This window comes from Ambystoma mexicanum, chromosome 6p, assembly GCF_040938575.1.
Source record: "Ambystoma mexicanum isolate Mex_15411 chromosome 6p, UKY_AmexF1_1, whole genome shotgun sequence".
Lineage (NCBI taxonomy): Eukaryota > Metazoa > Chordata > Amphibia > Caudata > Ambystomatidae > Ambystoma > Ambystoma mexicanum.
Genome location: NC_090935.1, coordinates 1,543,192,760 through 1,543,220,363, shown reverse-complemented (window position 1 = coordinate 1,543,220,363; position 27,604 = coordinate 1,543,192,760). Strand labels below are relative to the sequence as shown.

The window sequence follows — 27,604 nt, the reverse complement described above, 5'->3', positions numbered from 1 at the left end:
AGAAAAGTAAGAGGTTTGATTAGATAGCGAGGGAGATTTGAGCCAGAGTCGCTCTAACCGCCAGAGAAGGTGCCGCATAGAAGAGAGATGAGAGGTAATCCAGGGTTGAGAAGGCTTCTGAGTAGGACGAAAGAGAGAAAGAAGGGAGAGTTGATCTAGAACAGTGAAGATGGAAGAGGATAGGGAAGAGAGAGCATCATCTGCAGAGAGTAGAGCAAAATCATGGGGAGATGGAAGAGAAGCTGAACAGGTGTCAGAAAAGAGGGTAGCATCGAAGTCCCGAAGGTCACGACGCAAGTAAATTGGAGGGGAGGCATTAACAGTAGTGGAGTGTGAGAGAGGGGATAGGGAGAATTTGAGTAAGGCATGGTCTGAGAGATAAACAGGAAGAAAAGAGACCGGGGAGGAGGGATAAGAGGAATTGAAGATGAGGTCAAGAGTGGAGCCAGAGGAGTGAGTGGGGGAAGAGGGAAAGGGGGAGTGGAGGTAGGAGTCGAGGATGGAAAGGAGGGGGGCAGATTGAGGGGGAGGAGGAAGATGGATATTAAAGTCACCAAGTACAGTAAGAGGAGAGGGGGAGGGAGAGATAAGTGAGAGGAGGTGATCAAGGTCTTCATAGAAGGAAGTGAGAGGGCCAGGGGGGCGATAAATGATCAGGAAGGAGATAGGGTGAGGAGAGGAGAAAGACTTGTACAGGAATTCAAAGGAAGGGAAAGAGGGGCGAGTTGGAGAGGAAGAGGAGGAGATATATTTGGGGTGGTACAGGAGACCAACGCCTCCACCACGGCCAGAGGGGCGGGGGGTGTGAATGAAGGAGGAAGAAGAGGTCGTCAAGGAGGCGGGGACAGAGGTGTTGTGAGGGGGAATCCAGGTTTCAGTCAGACAGAGGAAATGAAGGTTGAGGCGAAAGAATAAATCAAGGATAGCTGCAGTTTTATTACAGATGGATCTGGCGTTCCAGAGAGCAGTGTTCAAGAGGGCAGAATGGTTGGTAGTGGGGGAGTAGAGAAGGTTAGGGCAGTTAGTGAAGGAAGGAGGGTTACTGGTGGGGTAGGGGTGATGATGGTGAAGAGGATTGGGCATCTGGACTAGGAGGAGAGAGGAGAGAAGGAGGGAAAGGGGAAAGTGGAAGGGGGAGAGTGAGGCAGAAGGGGGTTATGGAGGATCGCATACCAATTGACATGGAGAAGGACAAGTAGAGAAGAGCTGCAGTTGTAGGAATTAGGAATGTGAATTTTGCTAAATCACCTAAAAAATGTAATCAATTTGGGTCCCGGGGCACTTCAATGGTTTACATCTTTTCTCACCGACCGTCAGCAAAGTGTTCGAGTAGGGGGATTTCTTTCAGAAATACTTTCTCAGTGTTGTGGTGTGCCACAGGGATTGGCTCTCTCCCCACTTTTGTTTAATATTTATCCCTGTGCCTTGATGAACATCCTGGGAAAATATAATCTCCGGTTTCATTCTTATGCTGATGATACTCAGTTGTACATCAGACTTGATGATGTAGAGGATGCTCTTACTGTGGTTACCAGATGCCTAGACGAGATAAGTACTTGGATGGAGGAAAATTGGCTGCAATTGAACACAGAAAAAATTGAGGTGATTTTGTTTAGGCCTAAACATCTCCTTGTAGGAGGTAAATGTCCCCCTCCTCCTCAGTTTTTGGGAGCTAGCCTTAAATATTCCACCAAGGTCAAGAATCTGGCTGCATTTGGCAGAGTGACCTGGGATGTAATGCCCAGGTCTCAGCCAAGGTACAGGCCATATTCTATAACATCCGCCTTTTGCGCCAAGCTCTACCCTACGTGCCTAAAGTAGATTGTGCTGTAGTGGTGGGAGCACTGGTCAATTCAAATCTTGATTACTGCAATGGTCTTCTGGCCGGAGCATCAAGCAATCAAATCCATCGTCTCCAGAAAGCACAAAATGCTGGAGTCAGACTGGTCTTTGGTGTACCTGAAAATACTCATACATCCGGTCTTCGCCGATCACTACATTGGCTGACAGTCGAAGATCGGATTGAATTTAAGACCGGTTGTCTGGTTTATCGATGCTTGCATGGCATGGCACCAGCACAGACAAATTGAAACGATACCAACCCGCTCCCACTCCGAGGTCGGAGGACCACCTCCTCCTTGTAATTCCTAGGATGAAGTACAGGTCCAGGGGAGATCGGTGTTTTTCAGTGACCGGGCTCAGATTGTGGACCAGTCTTCCGCTATATCTGAGACAAGCCAACTCCCTGATGACCTTTAGAGCAGGTCTCAAAACTCATCTCTTTAAATAAATCTGTGATTTTTATTATTTTTTTCTGTTGTATAGTACTGTTTACCCAGTTGGTCCTCCTGGCCTTCTGAGTCTCATTTCTCTGTTCCATCTGCGCCAGGATACGATTTGGTTTGTTGTGTGCGTGTTTATAAATGCTTCAAAATTCAAACATTCATTTATGTAAGAGAGCCAAGGAATATTAGCCCAGTTATTCCTGGCCAATAAGAACCAATGGATAAAATGGGTTTCACTTGCTTTTTTATTTCCCCAAAGACGTAATCAAAAAGAATTGGTGCCAACGTCCATTGGCCATCCAGGGAGCCCACTCCCAATTCCGTTTGAACAGCAAAAGATTTATAAAACAAATAAATAACAATTGGTAAATAAAGAATGTTCTGTTAGTCTTTCTGAACTCTGATGTTGTATTGCATTCTTTGGACAACCAGCTGCCAATTACAGAACTTTCCCACTTCCTCTCAAATTATGCCAATGTGATATGCACATAGGTAAACACATTTCCCATATGATATGCTATGACATTAATAACTCGCCTATACACAAGTGTTTCAAGGCGCGACGTGGCAAGGGAGGGGGAACAGAGTGAAAACAGGGACAAGCGGGAGTCCAAGTGTCATTCAGATTGTGCAAGTGCAGGGGAAGGGGGAAGGGGAAAAGTGCAGAGTGATAGTGGGGTGGGGACAGTGCAGTACATGGGATAATAGAATAAATAAAACAATAAGAGAAGTAGCAAGGGTAAGTGCAGGCATCAGGTGGCAAGTACTGGTGGGGGGCTGTAGGGGTACAGAAAAAACAGGCAGTGCAGGTGTGTAACTGGCAGGGGGGGACCTGGCCCGAGTTCAGAGGGTGGCCAGGTAACCAGTACAGTTTCAGTCAGGAATTCAGCAGGGGAGAGGAGGAGAGAAAGCAAAAGCAAAGAGGAAGGTTTGTGGTGCTTCTGGAACCGGAGATGGCTCTCCTTGAGTTTCAGGGAGGCAGAGAGGATGTTCCAGAGGGAGGCCCCAGCCGAACAAAGAGATCTACCACCAACTTGTTGCTTGGAGAAGCGACTGACCCTAAGGGAGTTGGAGGCGGATGAGCTAAGAGCTTGAGAAAGAAGATATTTAGGAAGAGAGAGTCGAAGGTATTGAGGCCCAAGGCCCCAGAAGGCCTTGCGGACAATGTAGAAGGTTTTGAACTTAATCCTCTCAGCCACTGGGAGCCAGTACAGAGATTTCAGTCCTGGAGAGATATTATCCGTCTCGCAGTCCTGTTCTGGATGAGTTGCAGAGGGTGGAGAGTAGAGGCAGGCAGATTTAGAAATAGGCTGTTGCAATAGTGCAGCCTAGCGAGAACCAGCGCTCTGGACACAGTGAGCTTCTGGGGGAAGGAGAGGAAAGGAAGAATACCTCTGAGGAGGTGCAGCTGGAAGTGTGACTTCTTAGAGATGTGAGGAGAGAAGGAGAGCGTGGAGTTGAAGATGACCCCAAAGTTGTTGGCCTCGCAGGTGGGAACAGAGAGGCCGGCCAGGGTGGGAGCGGGTGTGCCGATGAGGAGAATCTCAGTCTTACTGGCATTAAGGCAGAGATCATTGGTGGCACACCACTCCTGGATAGCAGACAGTCAGTCAGAGATGAGAGACGGAGAAGAGGTGGCCGAAGGTATCCTGAAAATGAGCTGAGTGTCATCCGCATAGCACTGAAAGTTGGGGCAGAGTGCAGCAATGCAGTGGGAAAGAAGTGCCTGGTATTGGTTGAACAGCCAGGGAGAGAGGTTAGACCCCTGGGGAACACCAACGGTAGAGATAAAGATAGAGGAGAGGAAGAACCCAAGTTGGACCTGGGAGGGTCAATCGAAGAGGAAAGAAGTCAGCCACGCCAGGGCGTGACCAGTGATACCGAGGTTATCACGTAGATGATTAAGCAGGATGGCATGGTTGACTGTGTCAAAGGCAGAAGAGAGATCAAGTAAGATGAGGACACAGGGGGTGTTGAAATCAAGGTTGGAGATCAGGTCTTCACTGATGTTTAGGAGAGCCGTTTCCGTGCTTCTGGCAGCCCTGAAGCCAGACTGATTGTCATGAGGACAACCAACAGATTCAGTGTGGAGAGGGTTTTTTAAGAAGAGGGTACACAAGGGAATGCTTCAGGGGGGATGGGAAGACTCCAGTTGTGAAGGAGTGGTTGCAGAAGTTGGCCAGAGCACAAGCCAGGGAGTCAATATGGTCCTTGATTGTTTTGGAGGAACAGGGATGAATCTGTTTTGATGAGACTTTCATGGATTGAACTTGTCTAGAAACCTTGTCCAGGGAGAACAGGGCAACGGCAGAGAAGGAGGGAGGATAGGTCAAGAAAAAGGGCCAGAGGAAGAGCAGGGAGTAGATGGGGGACGGGGAGAGGAAGAGAGAGAGTACTGGATGTCCTGAGTTTTAGAGATGAAATCAGAAGCCAGAACCGTGCACAGGGTCTGGGAGGTGACAGGAGAGGTAGAGACTGCAGCAGGATTGGTCAGTTCCTTGCAGATTTTAAAGTGTTTGGACGAGTTGTCAGATGCTGCAGAGACACAGGCTTCGATGTGAGCTCTCTTCTTGGTGCGGACAGAGCCAGTTTTGCCTTTGGAGCAGGCAGCAGGCCAGTTTGTCGGAGGATGTACCAGAAGCACGCCATTTCCGCTCAGCCCCCCTGCACTTGCGTTTGATGGTAACGAGGTCTGTGTTGTACCAGGAATTTCCCTTTGCTTTGGGCTTCAAGCGGATCCTCATGACAGTGGCAAGAACATTGAGAGTATCAGATATAGCAGAGTGGAGCATGGAAAGGGCTGTGTCTGGGTGTGAGTCAGCCAAATGGGGACGGGGGGTGAGAAAGTGGCAGCAAAAGCCTCAACTGACACACGCTTCATGGGTCAGATAACCGAGAAGGTGGGTGGCAGTGCTGGAGTTGGCTTAGCCTGGGGGGATGAGAGCGTGAGCTGGGAAGAAAGGAGAAAGTGATCACTCAAGGAGAGAGGAGTGGTGAGATGGATAGAAAGGGGAAGGTCCGAGGAGATCAGAACATCCAGAGTGTGCCCTGCAGAGTGAGTCAGGCCATAGGGGAGAATAGAGAGTGAGAGAGAGTCGCAGAGGTAACAAAAGTGTCCAGAGGAAAGCATCCAGATGGATGTTAAAGTCTCGAAGGAGGAGGAGTTGAGTGGTTGAGACCAGGAGGCAAGAGGAAAGCTCCTTCCATTCAGAGAGGAAGGAGGAGATCTGACCAGGTGGCTAATAGATAGTAGCCACAGTAAGGGTTTGGCTCAAAGAGAGAGAGCCTGCAGATGAGGCATTCCATAGAGGAGTAGGCCTGTTTTGGAATGACAGAGGCAGGAATCCACTCGGGGTAGATCAGGGCTACACCCCCTACGGAGCGGTTGGGCCTGGGCATGGAGAGGATCTTGTAGCCATCTGGGAGGAGAGTGTCAAAGCTTGTGACAGAGCTGGCTGTTAACCATGTCTTGGTGAGACCGAGGACATCGAGGTCAAGTTCTTCCAGGAGGCGGCAGATGTCAGAGGAGTGTTTGACATCTGAACGAGAGTTAAGTGTGGCAATATGGAGACGGTTGCCGTCCATGAAAGACTTCTGGGGAGGGGTACAAATCAGAGGTACACCCTGCGGAGGTGTAGAAGAAGAAGGAGGAGAGGGCAGGGTAGCCAAGGAGGAGACAGCAGGGGAAGGAGAGTAAGCCGTGGAGGGAAGAGAGGGGACAGCAGAAGGAAGGAAATTGATGAGGCCCAGGAAGCGTCTATCATAGAGAAAATTTGCCTGAGAGCCTTAGACCAAGATTGAACCATTCAAGTAAAAATTGATGATGACCTTAGAGGAGTGGAAGGAGGCCAGGAGGGCCTCCCGCCGGGTGCCACCATTGATGGGAGAAGAAGAGAAAGGAGAAAGCACAGAGACCATATGAAGAGTCCATAGGTCTTGCGAGGGAATGACAAATAAGATGTCGGTGAAGGTTTGCCTAGAGGCGGCACTGGTATAGGTGTCAGCGATAAGGAGGCCTGGGTTGCAGACCAGGATATTCTTTTTAAGCTTATTCCTACCATATTTAGTGAGGAGAGCAGGAAAGTCAATAGAGAAGGAGTTAGAAAAGATAAGAGGGACAGAGAGCACCATAGAGTAGGTGGGCATAGGAGAGAAAAAAAGAAAGGGGGGTCAAGTCTGAGAGTCCTGTACGGGGGGAAAGGCCTAGGTTTCATAATGTAATTTTTTCAATACTTACACAGTGCAAGTCTGAGAATCTGCTATGAGGCAGGGTAGTCAGGGTAGGGTGCAGGCTCTAATAACTAACCAGGGCACCTCCTACCTTGTTTTGTCACTGCTGGTTGATGGCTGTCAGCTGTCTTCCCCTGCGGACACCTGCAGACATGAGCTGGAGACGCCAAATTGGAGCTGCCCTTTGCCTTAGGGCCCTTAGCCGCAGGGCTGAACGGGCAGGGGGCTGCCCTGGGAGGAGAGATAGGTAAGACCGGACAGAGGACCAATCAGGGTTGGCGGGAGGGCTTAGGGAGGTGGGACAAAGGACAACACGGAGAAGGAGGAAGTCTGGGGTAGGGGAGGACAGCAGGGCTGAGGGGCACAAGAAAACACGCAAAAAACAATGAAATGGGCCCAGAGGGTCTCGTACAAGGGATCCGCTCAGCTGGTGGAAGTGCGAGCAGAGAACCCGACGATCCAATGACCCAGGCAGCACCAAACACAGGAGAACCAATCAGGGTTGGCGAGAGGGCTTAGGGAGGCAGGACAAAGGACACACGGGGAAGGAGGAAGTCTGGGGTAGGGGAGCAAAGCAGGGCTGAGGGGCACAAGAAAACACGCAAAAAACAATCAAATGGGCCCAGAGGGTCTCGTACAAGGGATCCGCTCAGCTGGTGGAAGTGCGAGCAGAGAGCCCGACGATCCAATGACCCAGGCAGCACCAAACAGAGGAGAACCAATCAGAGTTGGCGGGAGGGCTTAGGGAGGCGGGAAAAAGGACAACACGGGGAAGGAGGAAGTCTGGGGTAGGGGGGACAGCAGGGCTGAGGGGGCATAAGAAAACACGCCAAAAACAATCAAATGGGCCCAGAGGGTCTCACACAAGGGATCCGCTCACCTGCTGAGCTGGTGGAAGTGCAAGCAGGGAGCGCGACAATCCGTTGACCCAGGCAGCACCAAACACAGGAGAACCAATCAGGGTTGGCTGGAGGGCTTAGGGAGGTGGGACAAAGGACAACACAGGGAAGTAGGAAGTCTGGGGTAGGTGAGGACAACAGGGCTGAGGGGCACAAGAAAACACACCAAAAACAATCAAATGGGCCCGGAGGGTCTCACACAACGGATCCGCTCAGCTGGTGGAAGTGCGAGCAGCGAGCGCAACGATTTCATGACCCAGGCAGCACCAAACACAGGACAACCAATCAGGGTTGGCGGGAGGGCTTAGGGAGACGCGACAAATGACAACACCGGGAAGGAGGAAGTCCGGGGTAGGGGAGGACAGCAGGGCTGAGGGGCACAAGAAAACACGCCAAAACAATCCAATGGGCCCGGAAGATCTCACACAACAGATTCGCGAGCAGGGAGCACGACAATCCGATGACCCAGGCAGCACCAACCACAGGAGAACCAACCAGGGTTGGCGAGAGGGCTTAGGGAGGTAGGACAAAGGACAAAACGGGGAAGGAGGAAGTACGGGGTAGGTGAGGACAGCAGGGCTGAGGGGCATAAGAAAATACACCAAAAACAATCAAATGGGCCCGGAGGGTCTCTCACAACGTATCCGCTCCGCTGGTGGAAGACTATAAAATTTGTTGATGTCTGCACTTTCCTGAAAATGCTGTTAGGAGTAAATGTCCTAATACTATGGGCCTCATTATGAGTTTGGCGGTATGGCTAAAAATGCTGGTAATGCAGTGGCTAACCGACCTCCGTACAGTGCTGATTGACTGGGTCACGTGCACTTTGACGCACCTTCCAACATTCCTTTACTTGAAAGTTTACACTTTGAAGATTTGGATGACAAGAGCATCACATATAAGGTGAATGATATCTGGCAGTTTTGGCATCCTTTTTCTCAATAATATAAGTATAGCCTAAGGTATAGTAGACTAGTGGGTACGCCGCTGGGTCTTTGCTTTCCTACTAATGGCAGCATGGGAGAGCTCTGTAAGTGTGGGTAGTGAGGGTGCACAAAGGGGTGGGAAGGGGAGGGCAGTGGGCCTGAAGGGCCTGGAAAGGGTGGGATGGAGTGGGTTTTGGACCAATAGCTGAAACAGAAGTTTCAAGGAGGAACGGCATGGGAAGCACCCAAGGAGAAACACAGAGAGTGGGGTGGCGCACAAGAGGGTGAGGCCAGAGACCCGCTTCAATAGGATTGTGGGCTGAGGGAAGCAGAGGGTGGAGGGAGAACCCCCTTTGAGGAAAGAGGCTGAGCGCAGAAGTGCTGCAGAGGCCCATGCAGTAAATTCAGCGTGGAAGTAGTCTTGTCTGCAGTAACACAGTATTGCTTCAGGAGAAGAACTATGGAACATTCACTTCTGTTATATGAGCATTGACAATCCTGATTGGTAATAAAGTCAGGATGCTCATGTTAAGGAGTAGAATGCTCAGCCTAATTAGTAGGGTTTTTTTGGTAAGTGCATGGCAGTTTTAATGAGGAAAAGGTGGGACTGGTCATCAAAAATTACCAGTAGTGGAAACATTTTGATAGTGTTACTCTGTAGTGACTGGAGTGAAGGATTGATGAAAGCATCAAGATGGCCAACAATGAAGTTCATACAATCTTCAATCCTTCTATTATTTGACAGGTTTTCATTTCTAAGGTCTCATATGAAAGCCCTAAGTTTTGCTGTCATTGCACTGTGGCTAAATATGCCTCCTCTGCCTGCATGGTCAGACCAGGCATAAGGGAGTGACCTGTTGTGGTAAAGATTACATAAAAGAAAGATCAACACTTTCATCTTAAAGTTGCAGTTTGTTTGACTTAGTTTGCAGTTTATGCCTGTTGGCTTAAGAGCAGGGCACATTTTTGCAGTCATGGTGCATTAGAAATCGGTCATTACAAACTGCTCTACATGTAGCCATTTGAGATATGTGATGGGTTGTGGTTGACCCTTCTTGAACAGTGCCAGATTCTTAGATATGCATATGCTGGGTTACAGCATTCTCATTATAAGCATGTGATGAATTTTCCAGAAGGGAAATGCGCATATGTAGATCAGTAGTGGAACACATCTTACCAATGTGTAGTGTGAAGGTCTTTAGCCACATACTTATTCAAAGTTCTTGGTGCATTTCCTGGCAAAAAGATTATGAAGATCTTATTTCTCCCTATACACTTCTGTGTACCCGTATTAAGACGTGCTTGAGTGTAGTGGACTTCTTTTAGGGGAGCAAAGTAATCAGCTGGGAGCCCTGTCAGGAGAGCATTCCCCCCATCGATGTACGAGAGCACAAGGGCAAGCCCTATTGTCTGGAAGTCCTGCGACGGGTTGAAGGATTTGGTTTTTGAAGGGTAGAGATTTGGTGCCAGGCTGTTTGGGCCTTCTTGGCTATGTGTTTCTGGAAGGACAGGTTGCGGTCAATGGTGAAGCCTAAGGATTTTGCTGAGTCAGAGAGTTGTGGATCAAATTCTTCTAGGTGCATATCATTGAGCCTTTATTGTTGTATTTTAAGAACTTCTCAATATAATTCTGTTGAGGGAGATGATACTACACACATTTATTTTTATTTGGGTGGTACACTTGCCCGCAGATAGTACAAAGAAAATATTGTATGATCCTGATCCTGTAAACTGGTGTCTTGTTCATGCATTGCAAACTTGACTTGAGGCTCGCCCAGTATGTTATAAATGTGATTAACCAATACCTTCTACTAACAAACCTTTTGAGAACCACTGGAAATTATTTTCAGGCCTATGTATACTTGTCACATTTTTCTCTACTTTTATCTCAAAATGATGTATGTTTTTGGCCAGGCTGACACTAAACTTCAATATGGTGAATATTTGTGGTATGTTTTTGTAAACATAAGCCATATTGCAAAATGTGTACTCTCCCGCACACTGCACTTCAGATGTTGACTTTGGTGCTAGGATGTCCAATATTTAAACCCTATAGGTAAAACTGGTTTTGAGGTTGTGACCTATGACACATGCCTCCATGTCAGAAAGCCCACAGAGCTTAACCTCTATATGAACAGCTCCTATTGGAAATCAAGCCATCATTTCATGACCTTTCTCTTCAATGTCAGTAAGGTGTTAATAATGACAGTGTGAGGGGAAGCCTACCTAGCTGGTCCTGTGAGCTTGATTTGCTAAGCCTAAGCACAATAAGGGCCTTGAACCAGAGCAAAGGACAATTAAAGGCCTGGTAATCCCCCATCCTCTGGAGCCATTAGCACCTAAATAGGGGCTTGGTGTGTGGCAGGTGGATGGGGAAACAAGAAAAGAAATGGGGCTGACCCAAAGTGTGCAGTCTCGAGGGAGCCCCCAGAGAGATCATGAAAGATAGTGAGGATGACAGGTGGCATACTACTTGGCAGGACACAAGCTGGTGAGAAAGGACAGCATGATTGAGCATAATTGAGTAGCCTACCATTTTCTCAGCGACCCTTGATATCTCTTCCTAAAACACTGGAGCTGTACTGAAAGGGGATTCCAGGGATGATAATGGCATCCATTTTGGCATCCTGGCAATCGTCCAACCCTAGATCTTCAGCCTTGTAAAACCAATATAGTAGATCAAATCAGCAACTGCGGCATTCAGCACATATTGGCTCACTGAGGTTTGTATACAGCTGCTTGTATGTGAGCTTAATTAATTCTGAATCCAGCCGCAGGCCAGAGTTGACAGAGGGGTTTTCAGGCTCTAGTTTGGTAATACTTTCTTTACATCAGCACCCAACATCCTGGTTGCGGGAAGTGCGTGTCACTCATTTCCTGTAGTGGGAACCAGAATAAATAAGTCAATGAAAAGGATACAGGACTTGCAAATGTATTTGCATTACTCAGTGACGCACACCATCCACCAGATCCATCCATGCTACCTCACGGTTATGGCACACCTCTTGCACCTGAACCTATCTGGAGAAGCATTAATTGTTGCTGAACTTTTCAGTGCCGATGTTGCAATGTCTGTACAGACTGAGCTTCTGTGAGGGTTCTGTTCAGTCACATTGTCTCTGACGTCATTATAGGATCTGCATGTTAGATCGGTTTTTAAAGCTACCTTGCCTAAAGTAAGGTAACGATTGGATATAATGAAAGGCAACTTGAATATGGTGCTCTCTGATGCACAGTCCCAGATGCGTTTATTTTAGACGCACAAAAGAAACATACAATAAAAACTAAATCCCTATTGAAATCAGGGTGTCTGTTTTTTATTATTTAGTATTACGATCTTACGCGAAACTTGCATAGAGTGCCTTAATAATTAAATCTGGACTGGACTCAGACGTAATGTTTCTATTGCTTAAAAATAGACTTACCCAAAATGCTAAGAATGATTTTAAATGTGTAACTGTTAACATTTCTTCCGTTTCAAGGAGAGGAAAAAGTTTGGACCCCTTGGGTGGAACATCTGCTATGAATTCAGTGACAGTGACAGGGAGTGTGCTTTGATGAATCTAAATCTTTACTGTCAAGAAGGCAAGGTGCCATGGGCTGCTCTAATCTACATCACAGGTAGAGGAAATCTATGCATCCTTCTTTTTCACGCACTTAATGTTATTTGTCTTTGAGTCAATCAACTGTATCTTACAACTAGTCTTGTTCAATCGAAGTAATACAAACATGGTATAATAGACTCTAGTGTTAGAAGGTTATTTATGAATTATGATTTCCAGAAATATCTTTATAGGTTTGTCTACATTTGTGACGGTTTTTTATGTTACATTAATAACTCGCGTTGTGTGTTAATACATCTTGCATCCTACGATGTGTCAGATGTCCCTCTGTAATTTATGTAATTTGCTCCCACGTGGCATTGCCTACCTTGAGCTGCTCCCAGGTACCCAAAGAGGACTCTGCTCTCGATGTCTGCCTCTGGATGTACCTACTGCGGGCCCTCCCATGGAACTACTTTTGCCCACAGTTCAGTTACATCTTTTGCATTCTGCTCGTCTTTCCCTGTTTCTCATACTGCCCCACTCTGATTGTGGACTAGTTGCTGCACACCTTCCGATGCCAGAGGTACTAGGCCACACCAGGGTGCTTAGAAGGTCTCCTAACAATAACCCTACCCACGTGAGTGCTGGGATGGAGCCATGGTTAGAGCATCAATGTGTGTAGGCCACGATCAGCCATATCACCACCAAAGAGGTGGAGCGTGCAGTGTGTGAACAAAAAGGAGGCAGAGCCCCAGGGCCAGATTTTCTCCCATCTGACTTGTTCAAGAGTGCACTTGACATCTCTGTTACCTTTCTAAGTTTTTTAATGGCATACTTTCTTCTAACCTTCCACTGAATAGTTGGGAAGAAGCCGTTATTCTTCCGATTTATAAGAAAGGTAACAAAAATCCACCATCAAATTACAGGCCCATTTCTCTGATCGATTCTTAGGCAAAACGTTACTCAAGGGTTATCTTACACTGACTGGAGAAATGGGTGGATAATTCAATACAATTTATATTATAAATGTATTATGATAGAAGCACAATCACAACAGACCCATAATCCAGTTCCATAGGTGACTGCTGGCACCACCTTGGCCAAGTAGATCTTAAGGGGTACCGCTACCGCCTCACTCCCCCAAGCGAGAGACCATGCTATCAATGCAACCACATTGTCGTGTGCCTGTCAAAGAGCTCACCCTCTTCTGAATCAACCTGAGATTCACAACTCCCATCTTGGAACATCTCAGCCATCCCGGCACCAACAATGTGTTTGGACTGCGGCCCCTCATTATCTTGAACGGCGAGGTACCTGTAACAGGGATGGGGAGTGCTCCTGTATTGAAACACTCTCCATAGGAGCTCCTTCTGCGAATTGCCTCCCTCTGTACCGACAAGCAAATAACATCCATAAGAGTCCTGTTAAATCATTCCATCGTCCCATTACTCTGTGGGTGATATAGTTCCATCCTCTTGTGTTTAATTCCATTCTCTTCCACCCAACTCTGAATCTCTTTAAAAATAAACTGGGGACCATTGTCACTAACTACAGTTGCCAGCCACCATTCTCGCCAAAAAATCCTTTCCAGGAATTTGATATTATTTCTCAAAGTGATGTCTTTGACCATCCCTACCTCTAGCCATTTGATAAGTAAGTCTATGACCCCAATAACATATGAGTGCTTGATGCTTCGAATTTATAGCAATAGTGTCCCAAGGTATTCTGGGATTTGGGGTACAATCATGGGGGGAATCCTCGTCTCCGGTACCTTATCACTATTTTTACATTTCTCACACTCCTTGATCCTCGCTTCAATGAACTTGTCCATTCCGGGCCACCAGAAACCTATTCTTATGGGAGCCTTTGTTCTGCACATCCCCTTGTGAGCATTATGTCCTAGATCTACAACTAACTCACACATACCACACAGGACTACCAAGCCATCAACTACTACTTAATTGATTTCTGACTTTCTTAAACTCTCTGAGTGTCTGGCACCACACTTGCTCGCCACTTTCGCTCCATCTGCTTTGAATCATCCTCTTGGCCTCCTGGTATAAACAATCATCTTGACAAGCTTCAAACCATTCCTTCTGATGTAATGACTCCTCTACCAAAATTATGTCTTTAATTCCTTCATCTGTCAACAAATCAAACTCATCGCTCTGCACCAATGACAGCCTTGACAAGGCCACTACATTATCCTTGACCTGCATGTGCTCTACAACACATTCCAAACTCTGTAGCCTTGTAACCCATTTGGAAGTCAGTCTCAATACTCTAGCTAGACCTTTCTTGTTAAAGATGGCAACTAATTCTCTGCCATACAAATATACTTTACATGTATTTATCACCCACAACACTGCAGGTTCCTCCTGCTCAATTGCTGAGTAACTTCTTTCCACCTCTCTGAGCGCTCTGTAAGCATATGATATGGTTTGTAATCCACTAGCATCCTCTTGCATAAGCACACTCCCCAGACCAACTTCTGAGGCATTGGTGTGTATACTATAATGCAGACATTGTCCCTGAAGACCTGCAACACTGGAGACTTGGTGATGTCTTTCTTCACACACACAAACTCTTCTTCACATCTTTCAGACCATTCAAACTGTACACCCTTTCTGGTAAGTCTCCTCATATTTACTGTCTTACTGGCTACGTTTTTAACACATTTCACATAATATTCAATCATGCCCAGAAATGATGACACCTCTGCCTTCTTCTCTGGAGATGGCATATCTATAATGGCCTTCATTGAGCTTGAGTTAGGGCAGGCCCCATCTCCTGAAATGCTGTAACCCAAATAATCCACACACAACACACCAAATGTGCACTTTTCCAATGTAAGAGTCATGCTAGCCATTCCAGTTGTTCCAATACTTGCCTTAACTGGATGCCCTGTTCACATGTGTCTTTCCCCCACACTAAAATATCATCTTGATAAATCTTTACACCATTTACACCACCTAGGATGTTGAGCATTACATGTTGGAAAACACTGGCTACCGTTATCAGCCCAAAAGGCATTCTGACACATTTAAATAACCCGACATGAGTGATGAATGTTAGTATGTCATGGGATACAGGATGCATTCTAATCTGATGGTAAGCAGATTTGAGGTCTCGTAATTAATACACCTTGGACCCACTGAAATCTGTGATCAATTCATTTATCTTTGGTAACGGGAATCTTTCTGTAACAACATTTTTGTTAACCTGCCTGAGGTCAATGCACAACCTTATGGATCCATTGGGTTTCTTAACAATCGTAATGGGACTAACCCACTCTGAGGCTCCTGACCTCTCAATGATAACTTCTCTGGGCATCCTTTCAATTTCTGCCTCTACATCCCTTGTACATGCTACGGGAATTGGTCTGAGCATTTTGTTTTAGTTTGAGTGTTTGAATGAACCCTTTCAAACAACCCACTCCAGACCTAAACACTATGGGAGACAATGTTGCTACCTCCTTCTCATCCAACACATTGCACTCTGTTGTTGCGCTCTCACTGATTTCCTTCACACCAACATTACATCCATGATGTACTTGTTCCTTACCATTCGGATCAAGTTTCATACCAAGTGCAAACATATATATATATATATATATATATATATTAGTAAGTCGAAATTATATTTAAATAGTCAATAATAAAATACAACATAAAATCACAAAAATAAAAATACTTGGTCAACACACTTCTTTTTTACAACTCAATGACAACTAACACGTATGGAGACTCAAGGAATTCCATTAGTAGTATCACAACAGTTGCTGCCCTGTCCCAATACTAAAGATTTGCGACTAATTTCACATCCGCTTTGAAACTCAGTGTTTTTCTACACATTTCCACACCTGTGTAATAGTGCGGCCTTGATTATAGCCTGATACACTTCTTAACCAGAATAATTTGCTAGTAATGTCATCAAGATCATTGACATGCGTATTCAAATAACATTCATACAAGGGTCTCAATACAGGACAAGAGGTCAGAACATGCCTAGCTGACTCAATGTATTTATCATCTTTGCAGATTCTACATGTCCTGTTTTCAAACGGTAACCCAAACCAAGCTCCCATAACTTCCAGGTCCTTCAGTCTATTTAGCCACAGGTTCAGAAATATTCTTCGTGTTACCGGAGAGGGAAGTATCCTTAGGTAGGTTTGGGGCTCTTTATACAAGAAGTACATCTTAGAGAAGGTGCTGAGTGATTTCAAACCAGCTTTCTTTTCATGCCTTGCAACCCAATTCCATTTGTCACCACAGTTCATAAAGGATTTCAGGAGGGCACCTTCTCCGTATTCCCAATGTGGGCACCATCCTATGTTATCAAAGTATTTCTCATTTCTTGTTTTAAATGTATGCATAGCATCACTTTTATTTTCCACCATAGCAGTTTTCATAAACGACAATAAGGATTGCGAGTTAGCAAACATGATCTTTATAAACAATTTCCCTCTGTTTATTTCAATCAAGTTAGCCAGGGATATCTGCCCCGATTCCAGATTATGGCTTCAATAGGGATATAATTACTGAAACCCAGAATTCTTCTCTAAATCACCCCCTCCAAACAATCAGCCCAGTCTCCCCATTCCTCAAAAGACGTTTCCAAGCCATACAAGAAGGAAGCAGATCGTTTTTGCTTATAGATACCCAGAATGCCTGATAGAAGCCCGCAGTTTTTTGTGAGAAAATCGTTATAGCTGCCATAGTAAACAGTGCCTTTGCGTTCTTATTTTGCTGCACTATTACATTTCTATTTCTTTCAGAGGAAACTTCATACCCCAAATATCTATAACAATCCGTTCTATTAATAGACCAGAGAGGGCTAGCAACATATTTTCTGTTAGCGCTCTTGCTACCCACTGCCATAAACAGAGTCTTAATTGAGTTAATTTTTAGACAATTACTTTCAGCATATTTGCATACCTCCTGAGCACTGTGGAGATGCTTACAAACGTATTGTCCATGATTATTAAATTGTCTGCATACCCAATTCACCCCACTTTGCTGTTTCCTATTTTTGGGAATGCGTTACATTTTTCAACAAAGATTGTTCCAAAGGCAGCTAAGAACAAATAAAACAGGGTAGGCGCAAGCACACAACCCTGTCTAATTCCTTTTCTAATGGGGATCTGTTTGGAAAGGTTACCAAGGTTACTCAGTCTGACTCTGGTTGCATTATTCTTATAGATCATTTTGCAAGCGTAAAGAAGGTGATCAGGCATGCCCATTTTCTAAAGTTTGGCCCAAAGTAAAGATCTATCTATAGTATCAAATGCCAACGAAAAGTCCACAAACAATATATATAGCGGCAGGTCTTTTTTACATTTTGCTTACTCCAGCAGGGTGTTAATAACAAAGATTTTGGTATTCATCGAACATCCCTTCCTGAAGCCCGTCTGAAAAATACTGTATATGCTCTCCTTCGCTATCCACAACTTAACTTCCTTCAGGATTAGCGTATTGAACACTTTGCTGGCAACATCAGTCATGGCCAGTAGACGATAGATTTCTGGTAGAAGTCTAGGGCCCTTCTTAAAATCTGGTATAATGTCTGATCCTCTTATCTTATGAAAGAGCGTCAGGAGGATGTCTGCCCAGAAATCAGGATTGTCTTTAATAATTAAATTACAGAGGCCATCTGGGCCGGGGGCCCTTAAGGATTACAAACACTTAATGATGGCTATTATGTCCTCCCGGTCTATATTTAATTCCAGTAAAATCTTTGCCAGCACATTTTTTACTGAGAAAGGTTTCCCAAGTAGATCGATGTTACAGAGGAGTTCCTCCTGGCCACCTCCAGTGAACTTTTTGTAATTTGACCAAATTTTTCTTGAATCACCATCAAGCAATATTCTTATCATGTTTTGCCAAATTTTGCTATTCTTGGACATATAATATCTTTTTTACCAGTTTCTAGAACCATTTTTTATTTTACACTTTCTAGTAGTAGCATCTCCTAACTCAAGATTCATACGCTCAATAGCTCTGATTGCCTGACGCATCTTTTTCTTTTCACTTGCTATGTTCTTATCATATGGTCTCTCTGGTTTATACCCCAATTTCATTGAAGAGATTTTACCCAAAGGCATAAAACCATACATACAGGAGGATATCCAAAGAACAATCTCCTCTGCCATCGCCATATATTTATATTCATCCCTTAGGCCTCCACTACATTTTCCTACCTTTTCCAGATTTCCATCCGACCATCCAAGTTTGTTCCCACTTGCATTCACATTTAGAGCACCAATCAGGTCCCTGTATACCATCTTATTTATGCAGAGAGCAAGGCTAAGACACACTATTGCATGGTCACTAAATTAATTGAAACTTATTTGAAGTTGCTGTATCTCAGTGAAAATCTTTGTGTCAACAAATATATAATCCAAGGTGGATAAATAAGAGCCATTACGACACATATGACCTAAAGGTATATTGTTTTTAACCCTAAATTAAGCTCTTAAAAAAAGACTTTCCACCTTAAATCTTTATGATTATTTTTGCCTTTTGTTATTATAGTAGTTATTGAGAAATCCATTATACGTAAAGACTTTAGTATTCAGGTCACCAGCTATTATGTATTAACCTTACTATTCTCAGCATATCTGCTAGCAACAAAATCAAAGATACTTCCCTGTATCCCCAATGTAAAGTCATCACCCGGCGGGTTATTTACATTAATTAATAAGATTTTTTGTTAATCTCCTATGTCTATTTCCACCCCAAATACATTATTATCAGTCACATCAAGGGGGCATTCCTCAGCGGGAATATCATTAAATGATATATCATATTAGATCTTAACAGAATGTCCCTAGATCTAGCCAGCCGCCAATCCCAAATAATTGCCTGTGGCATGGCTGGTCCTTCACCAATCAAAGCCTCACTAGAAAAAAAGGATACATGTAAAGTTATGTGAGGAACCGCCGTCTGAAGGGTATTCACCACTAGCTGACTCCTGTTCTGCAGGGGGCAAGCACATCGAGGGCAATTCCCTACAAAGGGACCCTCCTTCCAACAATAGATAGATAGATCCTCATTACGATTCCAGCGTTAACTTGCGGGTGCTACCGGCGGGTTTCCGCCATACTCATAACACTGTTTCCGCCAGCTGAGATCCTTGTGCCACTTAGACATTACAAGTCCTGGTAGCCCGGGATATCAGATGGCGGAAAGTGTAAGTCCCCATTCCCAAGGAGTCCCATAGGACTCAATGGGACTGGGGACACGGAAGCACTGGCACTGTTGGTAATTGTGCCATTTCTTTTGGTGACAACTGTGCCTACTGGTGGCATTGCACCCAGCAGGTCAGACCAGCCAGGAGCAACAGCCCAGACACGCAGAGTTGTAGTGTGGTGGTCCGGAAAGGGTGCCAGTACTGTGCGACTGGCACTCTTTTCCTCCATGGCCAAAGCAGGACATGGCCTGAATGAGGGAACTGAGAGGTTTTTTCCTCCAAAGAAACAGTCTCCCCTTTTGGCTGATCTCCCTTCACCCACTGCCGCGAAAGAGGTATATGTCTTCTTCGTTCTCCACCTATCTCACTCAATTTTAAATCAAGCTGCAGGACCAGATCCATAAACCCCTCACAGGTGGCTGGCCTATCTATTACCAAGGCTAGAGCATCTTTAAGTTCATCCTTCAACCCTCGATAGATAGAAAAGCAAAACCCTCTTCTCTTCCGGCCAGCGACTCTCAAGCACCAGGGTCTTAAACTGTCTAATATAACTAATCAACGCCCTTGCCTTAAATCTTCCTTAAATCTAAAAGGCCATCATTTATCTCCTGTGAAACCTGCCTTCTGTCAAACATGTGTCTAAACATGTGTCTAAACTCCATTCTGAAAAGTTCTAGATCCCCCAAAAATGGGATATTCATCTGAGCAACCAAAGGCACTGACCAGGCCACTGCACCCCCAGAAAGATATGACAAGATGAATTACACCTTGGCCGCCTCGGTCGAAAAAGGCTTCAGGTTCGACACAAAATTAAACTCACACTGGGTCCAAAATATTTTACACCTCTTTGCATCACCACTATAACACTCGGGAGCTGCTCACAGTAATGCTGCATGATTGACACCAAAATACTTAACCATTTTTACTTCACCTTCCCCAGCCTCACCAATAACTCCTTTGGTAGTTCCTACAACCTCCACTTCAGGCTGTAACTCTGGTGGCTCATTAAAAGAAGAATGTTCTTTTACCCTCTTCTCCTGAACCTGCAAACTCAACTTATCCAACCTTTGACTCAGGACCTTATTCTCCCGTCTAGACTTACTCAGTTCCACCCTTAATTCTCTTAACAGAACCCCCAGGATTCCCATGGAAATCTCTGCAGTGTACAAGAGAGCCCAGACTGTATTTCTACCATGGGCCTTTCTTCCTGTCAGAATCCTGAAGAAAACCACAGAAACTGCTTGCCCCATGAACACTCAGAGGTGTTTAACTCACTGTCTAATATGAACAGACAGTGCACTTCTCACACCAAAGGGAAAGGGGAATGGGATAAAATAACAAACCTAGTCCTCGTCTTCAACACACCAGAAACACTTTTGGGACCTATAATGAGAAGAACAGTGTTTTATCTATTGCTGACTCTTTTTCCCCAAAAAACTGGTTACTTCCCCCAGGTTACTCTTCCATACCTATAAACCCCTGCTGTTAAGCATAGAGGTTGTCTTCAAAGGTCTTTAGTATTCTTCTTTCTTCCTCTTGGTTACCTTGTTTTCTTTTCCTTTAAGAAATTGACTTTTCTGTCGTTTACTTCATCTCACTCTATTAAGCTTGCCAAAGTCTCATTTGATGAAAACCTTTAGTTGATACTGGCATGTTAATAAAACTGCACTAAACCATTTCCTATTTAACTTCAATGTGCCTCGGAATCTTTATTGAATAATTTTGTTAAGGAAATTAACTGTTTACAGACAAGTTATTAAATGACTCAAACGTTTCTTTTTACTAGAATTTAAGCGGTGACTTCTCAGGGTTTTCTTTATTACAGAATCTTGCAGCTGTTTAAAAATGGATTGTGCGCTCAAAAGTGTTAAAAATGGATCATATGCACAAAAGTGCTTCATTTGTATTTAGCGTTTGTATTTAGCATTTATATAGTGCACATGATGGACTGGACGGAGCGTTGCAGCAAATGCCTTCTTTCAGAGCACTGCTTGCAGGAAGTCCTTCCTTTGTGTCGATGAAGCACACTAGACGGGCCGCGTCAGAAAGAAACAAAGATTTCACTCCCAGACTCAGAAACCTTCTAAACGCAAGTCTGTTCCTGCTGGCTAACACCCTCCTGCTTGAAAAAACAGAATGCCCCACTGCACAGCTCATAACCCCATTCTACTAGAAAGGTGGGTTTTGTTTTAGTTACAAGCCACCCACACCTTAACACAGCACTGCTAGGAAACTTTAGTTTATGATGCGTGCACTCTCTCACTCGTGCTGTCCCTCTTGACACTCAAACATACCAAAAAGTGCTTCGACCTTATAACATTATACTGAACTTTAAAGGGGTTTCATGCACAGCCCCCACCTCTGCATTAAAGAATATTAACTTTAAAACTATGGATTTACAAACTGATTCGAATTTTTAAAAGTACAGAATTCCTTCTTGAAAACATTCTCTTTGGATTAACTAGCTTTACTAATTAAAATGAATCTTCCCACCAAAGTCCTGAAATATGTCCCACACAGAGTTGATTCTTTTTCTACATGCAGCTAGGCCTACAACTGGAGCTTTAACAACCCATTAGAATACAGTCAATGAAAGGCAGTTTAGAACCCTTATTAAGAATTCAAGTAACCACAGGGTTCCAGCTGACCTCATCAGTAGAGCTCTAATTATTCCCTCAATCTTGCCTTGGGGTGGACTTCTCTTCCTGCAATTAAAGATTATGGAAAAAAGAGGAAACTAATGCCAGTCTATCTAAATACTATTTACATAAATGTAACCAGCCTTATCCTTACAGCACCTTACAGTTTGTTTTAGAGTGTGAGGGTGAGGATAGGATTTTGGACACAAACATATGTTTACTTTGGACACCATGACACTGGACAGACCCTTAGTTTTGGTCGAGGTAGGGAAATACCTCATAAATTAGGGATTTTGGAGCACCTGGAAGACTGGATCTCTGATAGGGAGGTCCTTTCAAAAATTCTGTATGGTTTTCGGCCAGGTCTGGGGACGCGAGACCAGGCCCTCAATCTGTATTTGGCGGGAGCATCCTCTTTTATTTGAAGGGTGAACCAGTATACTTTGCATTCATGGACCTGAGCACAGCATTTGATAGAGTGGATATAGCTACGCTGTGGTGGGTGCTGAAATTCATGGGCTGCCCGGCTGAGCTCATAAAGGTAATACAGATTATTCACGAGGATACCAGAGGTTGTGTGAGATTTGGAGAGCAGGGTCAATGTACGGGTTACTTCGAGGTAGCCTCAGGAATGCGCCAAAGTTGTGTGGTAGCCCCAGTGTTGTTTGCTTTCATTATTAATGGCCTATATATGGCACTGGTTGGGACATTGGCTGATTTTTTTAAGGTTTGGTGCACTGCCGCTCCCTGTATTAGCCTATGGAGATGACACAGTCCTGATTGCTCGTACCACAAACGCTCTGCAATGTTTAATAGACGCATATACTGCCTTTATGCTTAACCTCAAGCTATCAGTAAATTCGAAAAAATCCACATTGATGGTGTGCTCTGGTCGAGGAGGTAGAAGGGTTCAATATGCGAAGAATGTTGAGCAACGGTGAAATCCTCACACTGGTGGAAAAATGTGACTATTTGGGTGTCAAGTTCAGTGAAAACTGGCAGAGGGCCTTGCATATACAGAAGCAGTGCTCCAAAATGAAACGGGCCCTGGGGGTCTGTCTAGTTTTAGAAACATGTACCAAGGCCAGCCTATTAAATAGATCCCGGAACTTTACATAGAAATTACCAAGGCCGCAATTAACTATGGTGTGGCCCTTTGGGACATTGAGAAAATCACACCTATTGAAATAATAGAAAATACTTTTTGCAAAAAGTTACTTGGTCTCCCCAGTTCGGCTCCAAATTTTGCCATACACACAGAACTGGGAATCCTGCATATAGGTGATGTCTGGAACACGGCCCCACTCTCACATTGGTTGGCAATTTGGTCTTATCCAAGAGCTAGCCTAACGCATTTGATTATTAAACCTTTGCTCCAGAGTTTGTCCTGGCATAAAATACCATGGCTGAATATTACCTCTAAGTGTATGTTACAAATGAATGCCCAAAGTTTGCAGTGCGGTCTGTCCTTTTAACTCCCACCATATCGAATAAATACAAGCAGATGTTTCATTCAATTGTTGTGGCCAATAGGGAAACATCTGGGTTCACAGTGGAATCAAACAGAAAACACCTGCTTGTTTCAGCTGTATGATACGATATGGCATTTATAATGCGCCTATACACAGGTTTTTCAATGTGCAACAAGGCAAGGGAGGGGGAACAGAGGGAAGACAGAGAAATGCTCTTACTAGGCCAGGTGACATTGAGATTTTGCAAGTACAGGGGAAAGTAGAAGGGCGAAAGTGCGGTGGGAAGTGGGAGGGGGCAGTACATGGGATCGACAGTAAACAATAAATAGAATAAATAAAAGCAATAAGTAAAAAGTGATCAGACGGTAGCCAGGTGACCAGTGCAGTTTCAGTTTCAGCCAGGAGTTCAGCAGGGGAGAGGAGGAGAGAAAGCAGAAGCAAAGAGGAAGGGTTTTGAGGTGCTTTCGGAACCGGAGATGGTTCTCCTCAAGTTTCAGGGTGGCAGGAAGACTGTTCCAGATGGAGGCCCCAGCCGAAGAAAGAGATCTAGCACTGACTCGTTGCTTGGAGAAGCGTCTGACCCTGAGGAAGTTGGAGGCGGATGAGCGAAGAGCTTGAGAAGGGAGATATTTAGGAAGAGAGAGTTGAAGGTATTGAGGCCCCAGACCCCAGAAGGCCTAGGGTTTTGAACTTGATTGGGACATCGGCTGATTTTTTAAGGTTTAGTGCACTGCCCCTCCCTGTATTAGCCTATGCAGACGACACAGTCCTGATTGCTCGTACCCCAAGCGTACCCCAAACGTAGATGGTATCCAACTCTACCTTCTGCACAGCAATAAGACAAAAGATCGTTGTGCATTGATTGGGGTTCATTTTAATCTTTTATGCCTTAGAACGATTACTAATAACTGACAGAGTGATCAGCACTCTATATTTTGTACGGGGTGTAGTGGACCAGAAGAAGATATTTTTGTGTTTTGTTTTATTTTTCCCTCTTTACCATGAAATCAGAACAAGGACTATTCTCCCACTCCTCATAAATGCTGGTTTCACTCAAGCCCAACCCTCTTTGATATTCTTGCTCCGGGCAAAAAACATTCCAGTCGCATGGAGCTACTTAGAATTCCTCCAAAAACTCTGGTACAGAAGGAAAAAGCTGCTTGAGGGCAAAGTTTGAAATTGCATTTTAATTTAGTTTTATCGTTTTAAAATTTTGTCTTTATTGTAATTTTATTTGGTCTGCTGATTATTATTGATGTTTTGTTGTAACGCTGTTTTGTATGTCGGTTTATGCATTGTTTTTATCCACATAAACTTTGATGATGATACCCACTGGCAGGCATGTGCATCAGGTTAGCCTCCAAGTCTGGTATAGCTTGGCAACATGGTCTAGACATTTTAGCAGGCATCATAGATCCCGACTATAGAGAAGATGTGAACATTTTGATTTAAAACAAAGGGAAAAGAAGCATACCAAATAAAGGAAGGAGAGAGAATAGCTCAGCAGATCCTAGAAAGAACTCAATTTTCCAAACCAGAGGAAATCAGGGAAACACATAAAACTAAGAGAAGGGGAAAAGCCTTTGGGAAGGCAGATTAGACTGCCCTGCTAGCATCTGAAGTAGAGAAACCAGTAGCTCCTGGTGAAGAAACCAAAATTATCCCAGATTCAGCCTTTGCTCAAAGGAATTACCCCTTACTAGCAGAATCTTTCCTACATGTGGTGTCTGAAGATGAGGGGAGACTAAAAAGTGGTCCCTTCTTCTTTTTAAAGAATTGGTTGCTTTACAGATGTGATCTCAACCCAGATGGTGCTCGCAAAACCCAAGTTATTGTACCTAAAAGTCATAAGAGGACGGTACGTCGTACTGGACTTTGCCCACTACCATTTAATCAGTAGTCATTTAGGAACAGCCAAAACACAGGGACAGATAATTAGTCCATTCTGTTGGCCTGGAAACTATGCTTATGTGAAAAAACGCCATACTTTCCCTTGCACTGTCTCAAAAGACTAGCTTTCACCCTTTGAGTTATTATATGGCAGAGAGCCACTAGATGCCCTTGACATGTTAAGGGATACTTGGGAGGAGAGGGAGGAAGCCATTGTACCACTCTCACAAACTGCCCAAAGGTTAAAAGAACCCATGGCCATGGTAAGAGCAATAAAATCCAAGTTCACCTGGCTAAAGCACAAGAAAACCAAAAGACCTCTCATGATAAAAGGGCTTTACTTAGGTCATTCTCGATCAGACAAACAGTTCTTGTTCTCCTGCCCACATCCAAGAATAAGATGTTGTATAAATGACATGGACCTTATGAGGTGATTGAACAAACTTGGCCATACAACTATCAGGTATCACAACCCGATAGGTGAAACAAGACACATATCTATCATATAAATCTCCTTAAGGAATGGAGGGAAGACCCTGTAGGAAAAACAACTGTGGTACTGACTAGCCTCTTAATAGATGAGTCAGATATACATACTTTGATTCCTTCCCAACTATCACAGACCCAGAAACAATATCTAAAAGACTTTTTGGAAGAGTTTCCAGATGGCTTTAAAAATCATTCAGGATGGGTAAAAGGGGGTTTTCAGTACATCCGCACACCCCAATGGAAGGCTGTTCATTTAAAACTGTTTCAGATCCCTGAAACAACGAAAGGAGTAGTCATACAAGAAGTGGGGACGATGCTGAAGTCTGATTTTTTTTATTTTATCTTATGTTTTATAACATTTTTCTCCAGGGAACATAATACAAGGAAGGCATTGTTATAACTTATCACAATCCTGTTCCTTTTTAACTCCCGGCTCCCTCCACCCTCACCCTCGCTTACACTACCCCTCTCTTGCCCCTGCAAGAGAGCAAGCATAAATACTAGGGTCCAGGAGCTTAACTCTTTTTGGGCACCATTTATCTCTATTATCATCCTTTAGGAAGGTCAGTACTCCTACCCATTCTTGTGTGAAGCTCAAGCTTTTATTGTGCATCCGATAGGTCACTCATTCTAATGCTAAAAACTCCCACACCTTGCGAAGCCACTCTTGCAGTGTTGGGACCTCCCCTCCCTTCCATCTCTGCGCTATCAATAGCATTGCTGCCAGAGTCAAAACAACCAAGGCTCTATGGCTAGCTTTGTCTCCAGGTGTATTCCCCATTCCACCCAGTCCCTCCACTATTTCTTGCGGTTCTACCCTGCCACTATCCCCACACACAGCGACCAGGGCCTCTCTGACTTTCTTCCAGACGTTTTGCAGCTTCAGGCATTTCGACCATATGTGGGACCAAGTTCCTATCTCCCCCGCTCCCTCCGGCAGACATGAGGTGTTTGGGGAAACATTGTATGAATTCTAACTGAGGTTATAGTGCCATTGAAAAAGTACTTCATGCCAAATGTCTTGCAGTTTTATTGATCTGGTTATTTTTGGGATATCCCTCCAAAGCTTATCCCAGTGCTCCCTGGAGTTTTCCTTCCCCAATGTGTTTTCCCACTGGGTCGTGTAGGGCCAGCTGATCTGAGAGCCTATGTTGACGAGGACCCCATACAGCCCTGAAATGAAGCTCTTTGTACCATAGTGTGTTGTCAAATAATTTTCAAATGTGGTGAGTGGTCGAATGGCTGCCATTCTGAGTTCCCTGGTTGACACCCAGTGTTCATTTGGAGATAGGACATTCTATTTCCTCTCTCCAGGAAGAACTTTTCCTTACATATCACAAACATCTTCACCCCTTCGCTATTAAAGACCTCCCCCAGTTGCCTTTCTTGCAAAGCTCCCTGTTACAACCCCGGTGTGAATTGAGGATTCCTGAATGGCAGCATAAAAGGAGAGGGGAAGGAGATAATCCCATATCCTTTGACCAATTTCTGTCTCCCACCAGTTTAGTTAGGTTGCTTAAGTACATGTGGGATGGTCTATCCTCCCTGGGATGCCTAAGAACCTCTTGCAGCAGTTTTTTTGTCACTGCCCTGTCCATGCTAACCCAACGTTGAGGTGTCCACGGCAAACCATTCTGATATAATGCTAATTTGCGCAACTTCATAATTTGTCTGGAACACTGGGAGCCCATACCTCCCTTCCATCTGGGCACCGTTAGGAGTCTTCTGCAGATACATGGTCTTTTGCCCTTCCATACAAAAGCTTCTGTGATCTTTTGCAACTCTCGAAAAAAGGATCAGGGTATCGATACCGGCAGGGCCTGGAACAAATACAGTAATCTTGGTAGTGTGACCATGTTGAATGATAATATATGCCCCATCCAAGGGATTTGTAGCAGGGACCATTTATTGAGATCCTTCCTAACCGCAGCCAAGATGTTTGGGAAGTTTGACTGATAAACTCTATTGAGCGTGCATGTTATTGTGGCACCCATATACTTGATCCCTTTTGGATTCCAACTAAAGGGCGAAGAGGCCT

The 27,604-nt window shown here is 44.6% G+C and overlaps 1 protein-coding gene across 1 annotated transcript in view; it reads left to right on the top strand.

Annotated features, from left to right (window-relative positions):
• The window catches only part of DNAH6 (dynein axonemal heavy chain 6), a 3,423,448-nt gene that overhangs the window by 3,190,713 nt on the left and 205,131 nt on the right, over positions 1 to 27,604 (top strand). Inside the window, exon 68 of the mRNA XM_069626424.1 lies at positions 11,823 to 11,961. Coding sequence (XP_069482525.1) covers positions 11,823 to 11,961 — 139 coding nt within the window. The remainder of the gene's footprint in view (positions 1 to 11,822; positions 11,962 to 27,604) is intronic.